The 17,352-nt window shown below is 36.8% G+C and overlaps 1 protein-coding gene across 1 annotated transcript; it reads right to left on the reverse strand.

The window, feature by feature from the left end:
* Positions 1–254: 254 nt before the first annotated feature.
* LOC110736865 (respiratory burst oxidase homolog protein B-like) lies at positions 255–8,381 on the reverse strand. The gene is made up of 11 exons (XM_021917197.1): positions 8,090–8,381; positions 7,261–7,894; positions 5,957–6,113; positions 3,918–3,966; positions 3,616–3,729; positions 2,437–3,252; positions 2,218–2,313; positions 2,004–2,119; positions 1,726–1,902; positions 914–1,416; positions 255–704 (listed from the first exon to the last, which is right to left on the reverse strand). Exons 2-11 carry the CDS (start codon positions 7,793–7,795, stop codon positions 595–597), a joined length of 2,673 nt encoding a protein of 890 aa, XP_021772889.1. The 5' UTR covers positions 7,796–7,894; positions 8,090–8,381; the 3' UTR covers positions 255–594.
* Positions 8,382–17,352: the final 8,971 nt, after the last annotated feature.

The following is a 17,352-nucleotide window of genomic DNA, read 5'->3' on the forward strand; positions in this document are numbered from 1 at the left end:
ATGTATTGGAGCACTTAAACTATAAAAACAAGTAAATATTCCTTATGTCAATAGGGGGTGTGTAAACATCTTAATTTGCCTGTAAAACTTCTCATAGTTTATCTTGCGAGATACTCGTATATTTAGTATAGATGTAAATTACAATTACAAAATTGGTATGGTATTCCACAAATTAAACTACAAACACTTTTTAATATTGTTACAACAATTTGTTGTCACTAGTCAGTATATCTCGAGTTAATATCAAAAGAGGGGACTATAAAATTTGAAACTATTTCAAAAGGGTCAGGCTTTTGATACAATGTGCTCTAATTCCAATCAATGTATTACATACATATGACCATTTTTCTACAGAGTAAAGTGACCACAACAACTAATAAATTCATAATATCACTGATTTATTACGGATATATTACATTTTGGACTAAGACTGGTAAAATGGCAAGTAGTCCTCGACTCTAATAAAATTATTAGCAAGAAAAAGAGTGAACAAATCCTGACCTAAAAATCAAAGAATATATAGAATACGTGGTTTTGTATATATTTACTTGGATTTGTTGGGAATATATGGGTGTCCAATGTAATGAAAACCTCTCAAAAATTCTCCTTGTGGAAATCAAACTTGGTAGATGTTTTCCTCGAAAAATCTTGAGATAAATTTCTCAGTTGCTGAGTTAAACCAGGTGCACCACAATAGAACACCCCTGCAATAACACGAAATTAAAGTTACGGACTTCATCTCAACAATCCGAACTAGAGGTGACCAATGGATCAGTCCAGGTTGGCTCGGAATGTGTGGTGAGCCACGAATGGCTCACGAAACTAAGTTCGTGCTAGGAGGCAGATCCATTGATCTATTTAGAATTTATATGAAAGGGAAACATGAAAAGGCGCTAAAGTGGGAAATGCTTACCAACTCTTTTCTCAGTGTGGTTAACAGTAACATGCTTGAAAACAGCCCTCCAATTAGGCCTAGCAAAATGAGTCTTCACTCGAGTCCCAGACACGATATCCATACCATTCTTAGCATGGTGTAGGGACTGAAGCATAGCGATCAAGGCTGACCTTGCATCCCCTTCTTCGTAGACACTTGTGCAATAGTTATGAAGTTCGATCACATGTTCTTGGTCATTCTCAGCCACCTCATTCATCACACTCCTGAACCACTCAAATGACCCTTGTTCTCGAGTCACCCAATAGAAATACACCCGTTTCACATTGAATGGCCTCCTCCTATCTTCAGGACTCATTCCCCTCTCAACCTCTTTTTGTTGCTTGAGGTGGTAGAGCACATCCTTGACTATACTGATCAACGGTGTTGCCCCAATTCCAAGACCTACTAGTAAGAGGACGTCGTAATTTTTATAGTCTTGAGCTGGTGCTCCATATGGACCATCAATCTTAAGTCTTGGCATTCTACAGAATCATGTCAGGCAACATTTAGCATTATTATTGTCATGTTTGGCCATTAGCACTTAGCATAAGATAGAAAGCATTAACAAATAGCATATTAGACTCTTGTTGCGATTGTATGCAAGAAATAACATCTGTATTGCTAAAATGTATCAGCAGAATTAGGCCTCGTTCTTTTTACCTATAAGTTCCTTAACTCATTGTATCTTACTTCGTTATCTTACTAGCCCTTGTATGTCATTGTCTCGAGATCGAAAGGATATATCATAGCTAAGTATGATTTTTTTTTTGAATTGTAGAATGTAAAATTACCTCGGAATAGGTCCACAATTAATATCAGCTCTGAGAAGGCCACTCTGATCACTGCTTCTGGGAGGTTGACATAACTTGGAGAAGAGTGTTCTCAGCTGAGAGGTCCAGTCACCTAATGTTCGAATGTGAACGCTTATGTAATCGTCCCCTGGAGCCGAAGTCAGAGAGAATGGATGCCTGCAGTATTTCAAAATCCATATCAAATTGGAAACCAACTCCTAATACCAGTCAATTCATTCTGTTAGAAGAATCATCAGAAGTTCTTAATATATTAGTACCATTCGAAAGGAGAAACCTCAGCACAGTTTACAAATATGTACTGTCCACTGGTGTATCTGAAATTCTGAGGTTTTGTCATTTGCAATGATAGTACATTCCCAGGGTATACCGCGACCTGTAACATACAGAAAAAAAAGACATTTATTTCTCTAATCGCGATTTCAGAATTTCTTATTAATCAGAATTGCAGAACGAGATCAGCATGCCACAAACCTTTGATATCTGTACTGACTTGTAACCAGACCGGAGTGCCCTAATCAGTCTCTCAAACGCGTATAATAGGACGGGCACAGCAAGATACATCCATGTCTGTATCAAAGCCACAATCACAACATCAATATATTTCCTCAACAAATTTCTTATACTAGCATATAATTTAACCAAATCATATTTTGTATGGAGTCTAATGTTTTAAGCCAAATAAATACTTACCGTTTTCTTGTACCATTCCTTGCTGAGGTAGAGGAACCACCCGTGGACTAACAGGAGGGCATAGACTATGACGAACAGATGGTGAGAATACCAAAAGGCATTGAACCCAGTAAGTTTCTTGAGAGCCTTAGGCAGCTTAAGTTTATTCCTCCGGAACCAAGGTTGAGCTAAGATGAACGCGATGGCCATTAAGACTACCATGATGATCCCGGTCCATCCTTCCTTTCCCTTGACAAACCACCAGTAGTTTGGAGGTCTCCTTTCCCCAAAGTACTTTCCAAGTGGGGCATAGGCCTCATCTGATGCGTGTAGCAGCCTTGGGAAGTCACATGTAAGATGGCATATCACGTGGATAGCAACCCCAACCCCGACACCAAGGGCTATAACCTTATGGAAATTAATGTTGTCGTCAAAGGGCACTGCCATCCCTAGCTTAGTTCTGCTCCTAAGCCAGGTAATGGTGTTCCTACAGACAGGTAAAAGGATGAGGGCCATGTTGAATTTGAGGGTCTCAGCGGCACCCTTGGCAAAAGTGACACAATATCCCATGACATGAAACACGTAACGATTCTTGTATTGAATGAACTTCCAAGTGAAGAGACCAGCACAAATGCCAAGCCATAAAAGAATAACCCATATTCTCTTCCAGTTGTCCTCGACAAAGTAAGTGAGCCTACTAGCACCACGCTTGATGGGGTTGGGCTCCTTAGTCGGAACAAGCTTTTGGCTAAGCAATTTGCTCAGATTACGGCTATCTGTGACCGTGGTGTTTGAGTGTGTTGGCGCTTGAACCAAGAGCATTTCCAAGTTATGGATCTACATATTGAGATACATGATCACATTGATTAGTACTCTAAGTGATTCCTAAAGAACAAAGCTAAAATAAATTATCAAAAGGTATCTCTTATCAAGTTACCAAGCACCACTTCAATCATAGATTTAACTTTTCGAAGGTTACTTCAGAGTTCAGATAGTTAATGTGTTACTGTGTGTTAGGTACGTAACATGTTAAGTTTTTTTTTTCCTTGTTCATACGAATCATACTTAAACTATAGGGAGAAGGACCAAGGTTCAAATCACAATTGGGCTAAGATTAAATTTAGAACCGGGCCAACACATTTAGTCCAGAATATGAGCTGTGGCTTTTGTCACAGCAGTTAAAGGAAACATAAAACCAACCTCAATGAAACCAAGGCCATCAGGATCAAGCTCTTCCATGATAAGGGCAGCATATTCCTCAGCATGATCTTGAATCGTCGACAGCTTATTGGCTGACGCACTTAGCGAGATAATCTGAATTAGTCAAACAAAAAAAAAACAATCAATAAAAATGTAATATGTTGCACTAAAAATGTCCATAGTATGAAGAGCAAAAGAGAACGTAGGGAGTAGTAACATGTACGATATGTAAGAGAGTACTGTATTATTTTAATTTGGGTAATTGTGACATTAATTATTCATTACATGTATCAATTTCCTACCTGTTTGACCTCGTCTTCTGTAATCCTGCCATCTTCATCCTTGTCCACCCTGTAATTTCAGTCAATGACATTAGCATCTTGTCTACTTGCCTAATCCAAAATAGTAACCTTTTCTTTAAGAATTAATTCTTGAAACTCACTTAATACATACACCATTATTTCAATACATGCATGTCATATAAAATTAAATCACACATGCATTAGATGCATGATTAGTAGACATATTGGTCCATTTCTTGGTCAAGTCAAGTCCTTAGTTAAATGTGGCCAACAGCTCATTCAAATCAAGTTCGGGTAGAATCATATTCGGGTGGTGAGTTTATAGCAATTCACCGTTAAAATGAAGTCAAATTTAATCATACCAATTTTGAGACACTGTTAAATCAATTTTAATTCAGGTTATAACCGAGTCACCATTTTGTTAGAGAGAGCCACAAAGGGTAAATGAGGTAAAAAAAAAAAAAATCAATTTTAGTTCTTGAGTATCACACTATCGCCCTCAAAATTATACCAACTAAACTAGCTAACATCCATATTGAGTCACATAATATGAACATAAAAAATATAAATTATATGATTCAGGTCGAGTCAATTTTCTGGAGTTTACACTTGTCCCCTTATCTTAACGTCTAGCATATATCCTTGGAAATCTCTCATTTATCATTGTTAGTGACCGACTGAGCTGAGTTCCAAAAGGTCAGAATTCCCATACCATGCACACCAACAACTCAACTAACCCCCCAAAAAAATCCAATGAATGAACCGACATTTATGAAGGGTGGGTCTTCGCTCTTCACATGCATTTAACTTTTAATATCAAATCATTAAAAAAAAAGGTGACAAATTTAAAAAGGTGACAAATTTATCATGGTATTACAGACTACATGATTTTAGGCTAAAATTTATGCCATATTTTGGATCTTTCTTTCTCTAATTAAATTTAATCTAACTTATTGCATGTGCGTTCAGATATTACTGATTACTTCTTCTTTAGGTTTAAGGTGTTAGGTACAGCTACTTTACAGTTGATTGGCTCTTCTGTTTAAGGTTAATTGTCATTAAGAAACCTAATTATTTTATTATTTACAGTACACTACACTTTAGCTTGTACTTGCATCTAAGACCAAATTAAAATACTTTATACAAGCTGTAAATTTTTGGCTTTTTTCTACTAAGTGAGTATTTAGATTCTTGTAGTGAGAGTCACAAATGGTGATATAGACTAAGCACGAAGCTCAACATATCTTTATACGACAATATTAATATTTTAATCAACTAAGATAGAAAGGTAAAATTGAGTCAAGTTAATCGAGTAGTATATCACGTAGTTGAATGAGAGGGTTTGTAAAATATCTCGCTTTCTTTACCGCAATCTTGGACCGTTCAAATATGTGGCAAGTGAAGTGAAATATTTGACGAGAAACTCTCAACTCGACTTAATTTGATTAACGTGTTAGTTGTGACATTCTAGCACCATGATACAAAGACACAGTCATATTAAATGTGAAAGTAGCTTACTATATACTATAGTCCTACATGTTTTGTCAAATACTACCCTATTCCAAACTTTTATGATTTGACTAATCTAAAAAATCTTTGAAGGTTTCAAATTTTAATCATACAAATTTGGAATAATAGACCTAGACAATTTAATTTAAAAAGTCAACATGATTGTTATTGTCAGAATTATTTTTTAGCATTTTATTGACCAACATTCTACGTATACGTAATTTCTTACAATACAATCATTTAGCTCAACATTACAAATACGTATATATAATTAATATCATCTCATATATATATATATATATATATATATATATATATATATATATATATATAAAATAAAAACAACCCTCATTAAGTTAATTCCAACTCCAAACTGTCAAATCGGTTTCAATTTTCCTTACTAAAATTATCGTCTGATTAGTAAAGTTTAATTAAGACCTTGAGATAGATACAGAGTGTATCAAAACTGTTATGATGCACTTAATAAGACTGTATATATCAAAACCGTAAATTAAATGTCGATAACTTACATGTCAAAGAAAGTTTGAATTCGAGCATCAAAACTCTGATCAGCTAACTGTTCCCAAAAATCACGCAATTGAGTCTTCGTAATTGTTCCCGTAACAATCCCTCTTCTACGCGCTAATGCATCAAATAATTCCCCGGCAAACTCCTTTTCATTCATTCCTGTCAAACACTTCTTTGTTAAAACGTAGCCGTCTTGTAGGAAAAAACCAATTTTACCAATCAATTCTTTTGTTTGTTCTATTTATTTGGAAAATTTGCATGATAAAAATCAAGCAACTAGCCAAATAGTTCTAGATTTTTTCATTCCAAAAAATAAAAATGCAAATGATGACATGTTTATATTTACATTATTAGTGTTAAAATTGCATGAAAATGAAGTAACTATGACCATTTGTGGTGTGGTAGGTCAGAAAGCAAGATTTGTTACTACTCTTAGTATTAGCGTGAATATATGGATGATTTAATTTGTACGTAGTAGTAGGTAGATGAATTTCATGTCATTAGATTTCTAAAGTTGTACCAATTTTTCTTTTGCATAATTTAGCTAATCTATTCTCTTTGACACAAATTTCACTAAAGTAATTCCATTCTTTTGGGTATGTATTTAACGAATTGATTCGATTTGCACCAACTAATTGATTTGACTGAAGATAAATTGGTTACGCCATGTAATTAAGATGCATATAGAATTGAACAAGTTCCGCAAATTCATATCCACTCAAATTGTTTCGTGAACAAGAAATTCTACCATAAGTGATCATAAAACATAGATTGAATACAAATTAGCACACTTTTGAAGCATGTTATTCTAATATCACTTTTTAGTACAAACTTTAGTATAATCATAAAAGTTATTCATCATTTAGCCAAATTGCAATACATTTAAGCCTAACATAATAATTCCACCCATAGTAGCACATTTTGAGCAACATGCTCACATAGTATAAAAGTCTAAAAACCACATAAAGCATAAATATCACTTTCATGTTTTCTTGTGCGCCACCGTTCATTTTATTTTATAAAGTCATATCCTCAATTATTTAAATATGAAGTGTTATTATTTTATTATAGTGACACCAAAGACTAACAATATACGAACTAGATAAGTTTTAGCTTTTAATAAGCTCTATCTAAAAATGAATAGTCTAACACACTTTAATTTGTTTCGTGTTGCATATAGATATTGTGCATAATCTGTGTACGTCTGTCACACAAGTTAGTGTGACACACGCACACAGTATCCATGTATGATATATCACCTCTAAAACTTTAACCAAATACAAATACGCGGTAATAAAAGACATACCGATGCACTGGCCGAAGCGGGACCGAAGAAGCAACCCATCAACTTGCAATTTCTCAAAGCGGCCCTCAACCTGAGCCCACCCTTCATTACCAACACTCTTATTCAAAAACTGCAACCCCTTAAGAGCACGCGCGGCGGTGGTCTTAGTCCGATCGAGTTGGCGAAAACCAGAGCGATTAGAAGAAGTAACACGCTTAAGCTCCCTAGAGACTTGCTTAATCTTAGCAGAAAGTTGCGAGGTAAGCGTGTGAGGGCGCTGCCTCTCTAAGTGGCTAGTAAGTAACGCAGCTTCTTGATCACCAACAGCACCCTTAATATCTTGCACCGAAACAGTGTCGTCTCGGACATCAAGCGTGATTTCCACGTACTCATTATCATCGTCTTTGTTGTTGTTGTTGAATCTTTTACTGCTATTATTACGTTTTTTTGGTGAATTTAATGGACCGCTGAAAGTTACTCGGGATTGCGAGTGTACGCTGCTCCCTCCCGCATCGGATCCTGTCTCGTTATCTTGGATCTCCGTTGGTTTTCTCATTTCTTCTCTTTTGCTTACCCTTTGCTTGTTTTTATGGTATCCTTTCTATACAAATATATTTCTTTTTGATTATAACTATAATTATATAATTATATTCCCCTGCAAAAAGAAAAGAAAATGATAGTTAGCATTGGGGTTAGGGAATAAATAATAAATTAATGCTTGTTTAAGCTAAATACATACTTATATTACATGAGTTATAATTAAGGTGTTTAAGAGAAAAAAGAAAGGCGATAACAAAATAAGAAAAAAAGAGTATTTCTTGTGTCATACGGTCTGAAATCGAGAACTTACAAGAAACAAGGAGGAAAAGGCGGCTTAGGGAGTAGTAGTTGTTGATGAATATATAGTTTGTTGAGGAGAAAAAAGAGGGGAGAGAATTAATTGAATTTAGGAGAAAGAAAAAAAAAAATGTGGAATGAGGATTTGAGTAGGGTGGGAAAGAAGGGCTAAGAAGGGGGTTTTATTAGTGGGTTGTTGAAAATTTTGTGATATAATACAAGTGGGAGAAAGAAAGAGAAAAAAAAAAATAAAAAAATTTGAAGAATTGAACAAAGATAATTTAGGTGAGGAAGGTTTAGTCAAAAAAGGGTGAAGAAGAAATGTAAGAATTCAAGGGGCGTTTTCTGAGGGGCGCATCTGGCATTTCTTGTATTAATATGATGATTAATTAATTCTTTTTTAATGTTATACATAGAGTTTTAACTTTGATGGAATAGTGATTAATTACTTTAGTTGTTATATAATGTATTGTGTTCTATGTTTTGACTTTAAGGCCTAAAAGATATAAAAATATGAAATGGTTAGATTATTGAGATGTTACGATGTATTTATTAACTAAAGTGGAAAAGTTAAGTTTAAACCTTCATCATCTGCGTGTGTTTGGTGTGGGTGATGTAAGAGATGTATTTAGGTGATAGAGTTATGAGAAAGAAAATATTGGAATTCTTAATTAAATTTATGAAATGACAACTATTTATAGTGCTACAAGGGTTCAACCTAGGGTGTCAATTCGGGTGTTCGAATTGGGTTAGGTTAGGTCTATTTTTGAACTTGAGTCATGCTAAATTATTGTAATGTACTAAAAAAAAATAGAGTAATGTACTGTAAGTATTTTATTAAGCGCTTTTTCTAGCGGATTAATCATCTTCTCGAACAATGAAGGAATAAGGTTTGTTAAAATTACAAAGTAGCTAATTGAATGAGTGGTTTTTGGAGTTGGTTCCAAAAAAAGAATTTAACCTCTTCAATATTTGAATCAGCATTTTTCAAACAAAGTAACTAGAAAAGTCAAAGAAGAAATAGTAATTGTTCTTAAATGTCAAAAACGCGGGATAGAGGTGAGAAAGTGATTGTTGTTGGTCCAAACTTTTACTGGTAGTACTAATAAGCCCACTAGGTGATGTGAATTACAACTATTAATTATCGTGATTTTAGAGGTTGGTCTGAATTATTACCGTATGTACCTCATCTAATTGTGTTCGTCATAAAGTGAATATAAACTATATGGTATAGATCAAAAGTGCAAGGGTAATGAACAATATGACAATATTGAAAGTGAGGCATAGCTCAAGTGATTAGAGCTTCCCTTCCATTTTAGAAGGTCCTGAGATCGAATCGATTCTTATGCCGCCCTTGTGGCTCTCTCCAGACACACACACGTAACATTTTTGTAAAAAGTCAACAACTTTTATTAAATGCAAGTCCCACAAATGTTGATTTATTTACGAAAATGTTATGCTGATTGGGATGTTTTGTTGAGTTATTTATCGAAATGTCACTAGATTAACGATTTTTGTTTATCACGAAAATAAACTGGGGGTTCCCTCGTGGGTATTTCACAATAAATTGTACTTCCTCCGTTCTAGTAATATTGCAACAATTGGACTTTTACACTATTTATCACGCTTGTTTGACCACATATTATGATTTATACGTAAAGTAAAATATAATCATATAGGGTCTTATTAAATTCATCTTGTAAAATTATTTCACAATATCAACTTTTTATAATTTTTACTCTTATATAATTATAGATATGTAGCATATAAAATATGTTTTAGGATGCGTAATTTCATCCTTGTTACAATCTTTGTGAAGTAGAGAAAGTAATAAATAATACTTCTTCTATTCCCTTAATATTGCAACAATTACTATTTTAGGATGTTTTATGCCAGATCATTAAATAAATGTTTAATTGAAAAAAAAAAAAAAAAAAAAACTCATAGTTATCAACGTTAGGCGGACGAAGCTCACGAGAAGCGTCAATGGAAAACCCATCTTCTTCCTCCTCCTTGCGATCCCCATCTGCCTTCATCTTCTTCCTCCTCCTCCTCCTCCTGCAACCATTTCCGTTTGTGAAGGAAATAAACGAAAAAATACTAATGGATAATAGAATGGCATGGTTAACCCCTAAAGGCAAGAGTATTGTAATCTTCCATTAATTTCCGCATTGAAGTCATGAGTTTAATTGATGCTCCATTAAATTGAAGTTTCTCATAAGCTCCGTTGAGCGCTCCGTTAAAATCATTTTCTCAATTTTATTTAAATAAATTTTGAAAATGACCATTTTTTCCGAGCAAAATTATGAAGTTACCCCAGGATAAAGTCTGGTCTTTTATCCTGGTGATTAACTTGTATTTTCATCTCAATGAAACTTTTTTTTTTTTTAGTATAGTTCAATTAGAAATAATTCAATTTTAGAAACCTGATAAATTTTGCATATTAGGGGGGTATATATCAATATCATTTTATCTATTTATTTGTAAGGGAATTTATAGTAATTTTGATGATGGTGTTGTCTTTCCTCTATTCATCCATTATATTGTTGAAGTTGTTAATGTTGCTGTCATCCACCATTGTTTTAGATTGTTCCAAATTTGCACTCGTTGAGGGACTTGACCCAACACCTTATAACTTGAAGTGAGAAAGCTATGCACATTGCACCATTCACGTTCGTGTTCTCGATAGCAAAGAGATAGTTCCCACATCATACCTTCCTTATTTGCTTATCTTTGGAAAAATTAAATGTTTTTAGTCGTGTCAGGATATATTTATGTTAAGTTAGATATATTTTGTGAATATATTTATATATATCTTGTTAGGAGTTTTTGCAAGTCAGGTTAATGTTGTAAGCCTTTATATCGGTGATTAATGGTAAAGGCTCATTAAGCCGTTTTCTCTTAGTTATTCTTGTGAGTTTAACATGGTATCAGAGTCCAAGTTGGATTGTGTTGTGATTTGGGCCAGTATTATGGACAACTCACATTTGAGGGAGAATGTTAGCCATGAGCAAATTCACATGTGAGTGAAAGTATTGTCCCACAGTGAAAGAGTATAAAAGTGAAGAGGATTATTGGGATGGTATCCCACATTAAAGAAAAGAGAGGGTCGTGCCCACTTTATAAGGCTAAGGGGCTACTCTGCTCATTGCCATAATGTTTTGAGGTGAAACCTCCTTGATCTTACAAAGTGGGCAATCGTAACGGGTGTGGCCCAAACCCGTTAATCAAGTCGCAACGCGCTTTTAAATTAATATTGGTATGAGTAGTTCGCTTATTGCAAAAGCTATGACCCTTCGTAATGTTCTTCTTTTAGCACAGACCCATAATATATTAGAGGTGTTCATTAAAGGGGATAATTTACTTATTATTAATCTTTTTCAAGGAAAGGCACAATAATGCCCATGGAAAACATCAAGGAGCTACTTTAGAATTTCACCTCTGTTGATTTTCGCCACATTTACAAATTGGGTAAATAGAACAACAAACTATGTTGCTTTTCTGGGTCATTTTATGTAAGCTCACCAAGATGTCAATGTAATACCCCTCATGATTGCTTTAAAGGAGTTTAATATACTACTCATACCAACAAGATGCATCTTCCTTTTAGGGAGCTTATATGCTAAGATACTTCTCTGTTAAGCGTGTTTGGGTGGGAGTAGTTTTGGGATGGGTAACCTCCTAGGAAGTTTTTCCGGGGTGCGCATGAGTGAGAACAAAATGTGCCGGAAGGACTTGTGTTGGTATGTGAGGACAGTTGTTGGCCCTTGATGCGCATTTTGTGACAATAACCCCCTCTCTAATTTGTTTGGGGTCGGGGTGTTACAAATGGCATCAGAGCAACCCTGCGACCATGTGCTGATCGTGGATAATAAATCCTATGTTAGTCACCTAGCGGGTGAGTATTCAGGGGCCATATGCGTATCCAGACTGGATGTAACACTTTGGCTACCCAGTTGCCATTGAGCGTAACATTGGGGTCCCTAGGATTTCAAGCGCAACGAGGACGTTGTCGTTCTCAAGTGGGGGTGTATGTAATACCCCTTATGATTGCTTTAAAGGGATTTAATATACTAATCATACCAACAAGATGCATCTTTATTTTAGGAGCTCATATGCTAAGATACTTTTCAGTTAAGCGTGTTTGGCTGGGAGTAGTCTTAGGATGGATGACCTCCCAGGGAGTTTTCCCGGGGGTGCGCAAGAGTGAGGACAAAATAAGCCAGAAGGACTTGTATTGGTCTGCGAGGACAGTTGTTGGCCCTTGATGCGCATTTCGTGATGATAGGCTCCACCCTAATTTGTTAGGGGTCGGGGTGAATCTGCTTATAAATAGTATATTATTTATTTATTTTGATAAGTTAATTAGGGTATAGTCTTAAGAGTAGACTATCCTAACTTCTTGTTTACCTTTTTTTTTTTTTTTTTTTTTAAAAAAAAAAAAAACCACCATATTTGCTTATTAGGAGCAGGTTGCATATATGATTATACACTACTCAAAGACGAAATCTACTTATTTTTTCTCTCATTATTAAAATAAAAAAAACCCTACTATTTTCAATTACATATTTACTTCAAGAGGTGAGGGTGTTTGTTCAGGGGTAGAATCAAAAGGAAGGGATAAGGATAAAGAGCATGGGAAAAAGTTGTAGTGTTTGTTTAGAAGGGTGGGGTTAAAGAAAGGGGGTTGGGGTTAGAGATAAAACACTCCTTCAAGCCTCCATTTTTATAACTATGGGGTGGTATAAGTAAGATATAGAATATGAGTTTAAAAAGACTAAGTTACCCTTAATGAAATTGAAAGAATAAGGAGAGAAGAATGAATTAGTAAAGGTAAATCTATAATTATATCACTTATCCCTAACTTTTTTCTCATATGTATATATTACATGTGGGATTAATATATATTTATCAGTATCCCATTTATCAATTTCCTATCTTTATCCCACCTCTTTATCTCATTTTCTCCTATATTTCATATAAACGCCGCGCGAGTTTATAACTTATCAGTCCTCCTACTTCATCTCTCTTTATTTCAAGGACTTACTATGCAAATATTGGACCAAGTTAATACTGAGGACAATGAGGAGAGATTCAATGATTCAAAATGAGAAAGGAAAAAGAATATACATGTCCTTTTATTTTAATTTTATTTATTTATTTATTTATTTTGGTAAAAGATGTCCTTTTATAATTAGGAAAAATTACTTTAAATAATTTAACTTTTGCCCCATTATCCCAAAATAAACCAACCTTTGAATTATCTCAAAATAATCCAACCTTTATACCCCTTTTTCCCATAACATATCCAAATTAAATGACTTGCTACCTAAGCAACAAGTCAATTTTTTTTGTTTCATCTTTTTTTTTTTTTTTTTTTTTTCCGTTTTGACCACCCTATACCAAAAACAACCACCACACAAACCTTTGGCCACCGCTAGCACCAAGACAACCACCACCTACCACACCTCACCAAGCTGACTCAACCCCCATCCACCCCCAAACAACCTCTCACCCATTTGTGAACATCCCCACCCTCATGAAATCAACCACCTCAAACCCTGAACAACCCATTACTCACCTGTAAACAACCCCCACCCCTAAAACAACCCTAATCCTCACGAAATCAGCCCCCTCCCCACCCAATACCCACCACCACACCATCGAAATAGGATTAATACCGTTTTTTAATCCCAACTTTCACCAATTTATTTTTATTAATCCGAACTTTGGATTATTTCTCAATAATCCCAACTTTGAGGTGGGTTATCATTCTTCATACCCAAACCGGTCAATAAAAGTCAACAACCTTCTATTGTAGGTTGCTGGACACATGTCGCCACGTGAGTGGTCCATTTTATTTTATTTTTACTGAACCAAATTATTTTTTTTTAAAAAAAAAAACAGAAAATTAATTTTTTGTTATTTTTTATTTCCTCCTTCCCTTTAACAGCCCCTCCATTAATGACAGCCAGCCAGCCACCATCCCCTCCATTTCAGGCGTGTTTGTGGGGTTTTTTCGCCATGGCCACCATCCACGTCCCTGCGCACCATGGCCACCATTCCAATCCCCTGATCCCAGCATCAAATTGCAGCGGCAAGCTCAGCCACATCAACCCCTCACATTGCAGCAACCTTCACCACCATCGCCACCAATTTGCATCACAGCCACCCTCACTGCTGCAACAACCACGCCACCGTAGCCCAGCTCTGCTTCTCACTTGTACAAAATCAAGATCAAACCAAAGAAACCCAAATCATAATAAAATATGGGTAAAGAAATCAAAGTTAGGGATCGAATCTGAAATGAAAAAAGCAAACAAATCGAGAGGAGAGAGAAAGAGACCTTGCGATGTCTGTTGAGCTCCTTGGTGCGTTTATGGCGGAAGTTTGATCACGTCGTGGGGGAGGAGGGATTGCGTCGTGGTGTTCGCTAGTGGGGGATTGAGCGTGTAGTGTCGGCGAGGAGGGGTTGTTCGCTGGAGAAGAAGGTTACGTGTGGTGGTTAAGGGGAAGGGGGAGGGGAGGGGTGCTGCGGTGGGGTGATGGTGAGGGGAGGTAGGTTGATTGGTGGTGGTTGCCATGGCATTAAGCCATGGATGAACAACAAAGGGGAGGAGAGAGAAAATGGGTCTTTGGGTTTTTTTCTTTTTTTTTTTTAAATTTTATTTTAATGAATTTATTTTTATTTTTATTTTGATAAACCAATTACCATGTAACACGTGTCAAATAAATGGTTTTAAATTTTTTTTAACCCTTTCTTCAAGTAATCGGTAATTCGGACCGAAGAATGAAAACACACCCTAAAGTTGGGATTATTGCAGAGTAATCGAAAATTGAGATTATTTAAAATAAATTGGGCAAAGTTGGGATTAAAAAATGGTATTAATCCATCGAAATAACCCCTCAACCATACAAAATCAACCCTTCCCCAATCCAAAACCTTTAGCCATCTACCTTCTCATTTTCTCTCTCCATACAACTAACCATCCACCAAATTTCTTACTTCCTTTTCTCTTGTGGATTGCTAAACATCGCCCGCAAATCTCCACATAAAGCCCACAAAATTCACTTGATTTGACAATATTTCCCTTGACCTAAAAATATAAAAAAACACTCACACTCTCATCGCTCATCTTCTTTCAACATCTCTAAAAAAAAAATATTCAAACTACGGCAATGTCGAGGCGACAAGGCAAGGAATTGGCGGCGGCGGCGGAAGGAAGGAGGTCTCAAGGAGGCAAGGTACAATTTCTTAAAAAAAAAAAAAATGAAAACCGCCGTGACGGAGGGGGGGGGGCGCCTTGGCTGGACGCCCAGCCAGTGGTGGTGGCGCCAGCTGCAGACACAGCAACCAGTGGGCTGGCGCTTGGGCTGGACGCCATAGCCACGGTTGTGGCGTTTTTTCAAGGCGCAGCAGCCGTGGCTATGGCGTCCAGCCCAGGCGCCAGCCCACTGGTTGCGGCGTCTGCAGCTGGCGCCACCACCACTGGCTAGGCGTCCAGCCAAGGCGCCCCCCCCCCCTTTTTTTTGTGTGTAATATCTTTTTCAATTGTTTATATATTTTGTTGTTTATTTTTATAAATTTTTTCAGTTTTGTTGTATTTTTTCTATGTTTATATTTTGTTTACAATTATTTGTTTGTTTTATTTGTACATTTTTATTTTTATTCTCTATTTCAATTTGTTAGTACATTTTTTTGTTTTTTTGATATTGTTTTTGGTTAGTTAATTTAGTTTAATTTTTATTATTGATTTATAAAGTCTTAAAAGGACGCTAGACAAAAATCAATATAAGTTCAGTAAATTATCAAATAAAGCGACTACACCTAATTGAAAACCAAAACTAAATTGGGAATGAATTATTTATGTTTATATATATTCTTATGTGTTGGTTTTATTTCCTTTCTTAGTGTATTTTTTATTCTATTATTTTTATTTAAGTGTTTTGTTAATTTCTTTATTATGTTAATTTGTTAGTATGTTTTTAGTTTATTTGATTTGGGTAGTGGTAGCTATTTTTCGTATAATTTTTTGTATGTTTATATATTTTTAAATTTTTTGTAGAATTCACTTGGTCGTCATGGTGCGGGGAAGAATGTAGAGCTTCTTAGTAGAAGCTATTCAGTGGAGAGGTCGGGGCATAGACATGTTAGATCCCGTGGTATTTCGGCCTCGGCTCGTAGAGAACGGATCCACCGTCGGGATGAGGATGACGATGACGATGATGATGCTGAGGAGGGTGACCAGGAGGAGGAGCAGGAGGAGGGTGCATATGAGGATGAGGATGTGGATGATGGGAGTGGACCGTATGATGATTACGGTCCATTCAGTGAGAAGGTTGATGACATGTACGAGACACATATGGTGGAGGTGCGTAAGGGTAGGGGTGGTAGGTTTGTTAGTAGATCTGGCACATAATCTGCGTCCACTGTATCTGGGGCAAGCAGGAAACGGTCGAGGGCCGTTAATGATTCTTGGGTTGTTAGGAGTGAGGTGCCCGGTGGGCCTGTTGACGGGAGTGTGATTCCTAGCTTTCTAGGACACATAGCTGCCCGTATTTGGGAGGACCAGGAGAGGCCTTTAGTTACGGGGTTGTTGAAATGTCATACCCGGGAAAAGACTTGTAGCTTTTTGCGTACATGGGCTGAGGCTTGGCCGGCGGAGAGCGAGATGTTCGAGCGACTGGAGGGCACTGGGGTGAATCACGTTCCTGCCACCATGCACGATAAGATTGACAGTACGCTGATCACGACTTTCGTTGAGCGATGGCAGCCGGATACAAACTTTTTCCACCTTCCGTTCGGTGAGATGACGATCATGTTACATGACGTCGAGGCCATTCTGGGGATTCGTGTTGAGGGTAAACGACTTTGTGCTGTGGCTGATGCGGATCAGGCAGATTTTCTGGCGGAGTTGTTGGCGGTGGACAGGGCTGCACTGTACACCGAGGCGCTTGATGTTTGGGAACACGGCGGTGTGAAGATCGCATCCGTGTTGCAGCGGTGTTTGTACCCCAGTGCACGTAGGACGCACGACGCACAGCTGAGTGCTTATGTTTTTCTACTCCTCGGATGTACCTTGTTTCCGGATAAGAGCGGCGGAAACAAGCTCAAGCCACGCGACATAGTAGAGGCGTGTGACCCCGACAGTGTAGGCCAGTTTTCCTAGGGATCGGCTACGTTGGCGTATTTGTATCGCCAACTAGGATTTGCGAGTCGGGCTGACGCGGCAGGTATCACTGGGTGTCTGACTCTATTGCAGACCTGGATATACG

The sequence above is a fragment of the Chenopodium quinoa genome, unplaced genomic scaffold, assembly GCF_001683475.1.
Source record: "Chenopodium quinoa cultivar QQ74 unplaced genomic scaffold, ASM168347v1, whole genome shotgun sequence".
Lineage (NCBI taxonomy): Eukaryota > Viridiplantae > Streptophyta > Magnoliopsida > Caryophyllales > Amaranthaceae > Chenopodium > Chenopodium quinoa.

Coding starts and splice junctions, on each gene's coding strand:
- LOC110736865 (XM_021917197.1), bottom strand. CDS start 7,795: ATGAGAAAACCAACGGAGATCCAAGATAACGAGACAGGATCCGATGCG. Junction 1,903..2,003: donor GAGGTTTCTCCTTTCGAATG/GTACTAATATAT, acceptor GAAATACTGCAG/GCATCCATTCTCTCTGACTT. Junction 705..913: donor CCACACTGAGAAAAGAGTTG/GTAAGCATTTCC, acceptor GTGTTATTGCAG/GGGTGTTCTATTGTGGTGCA.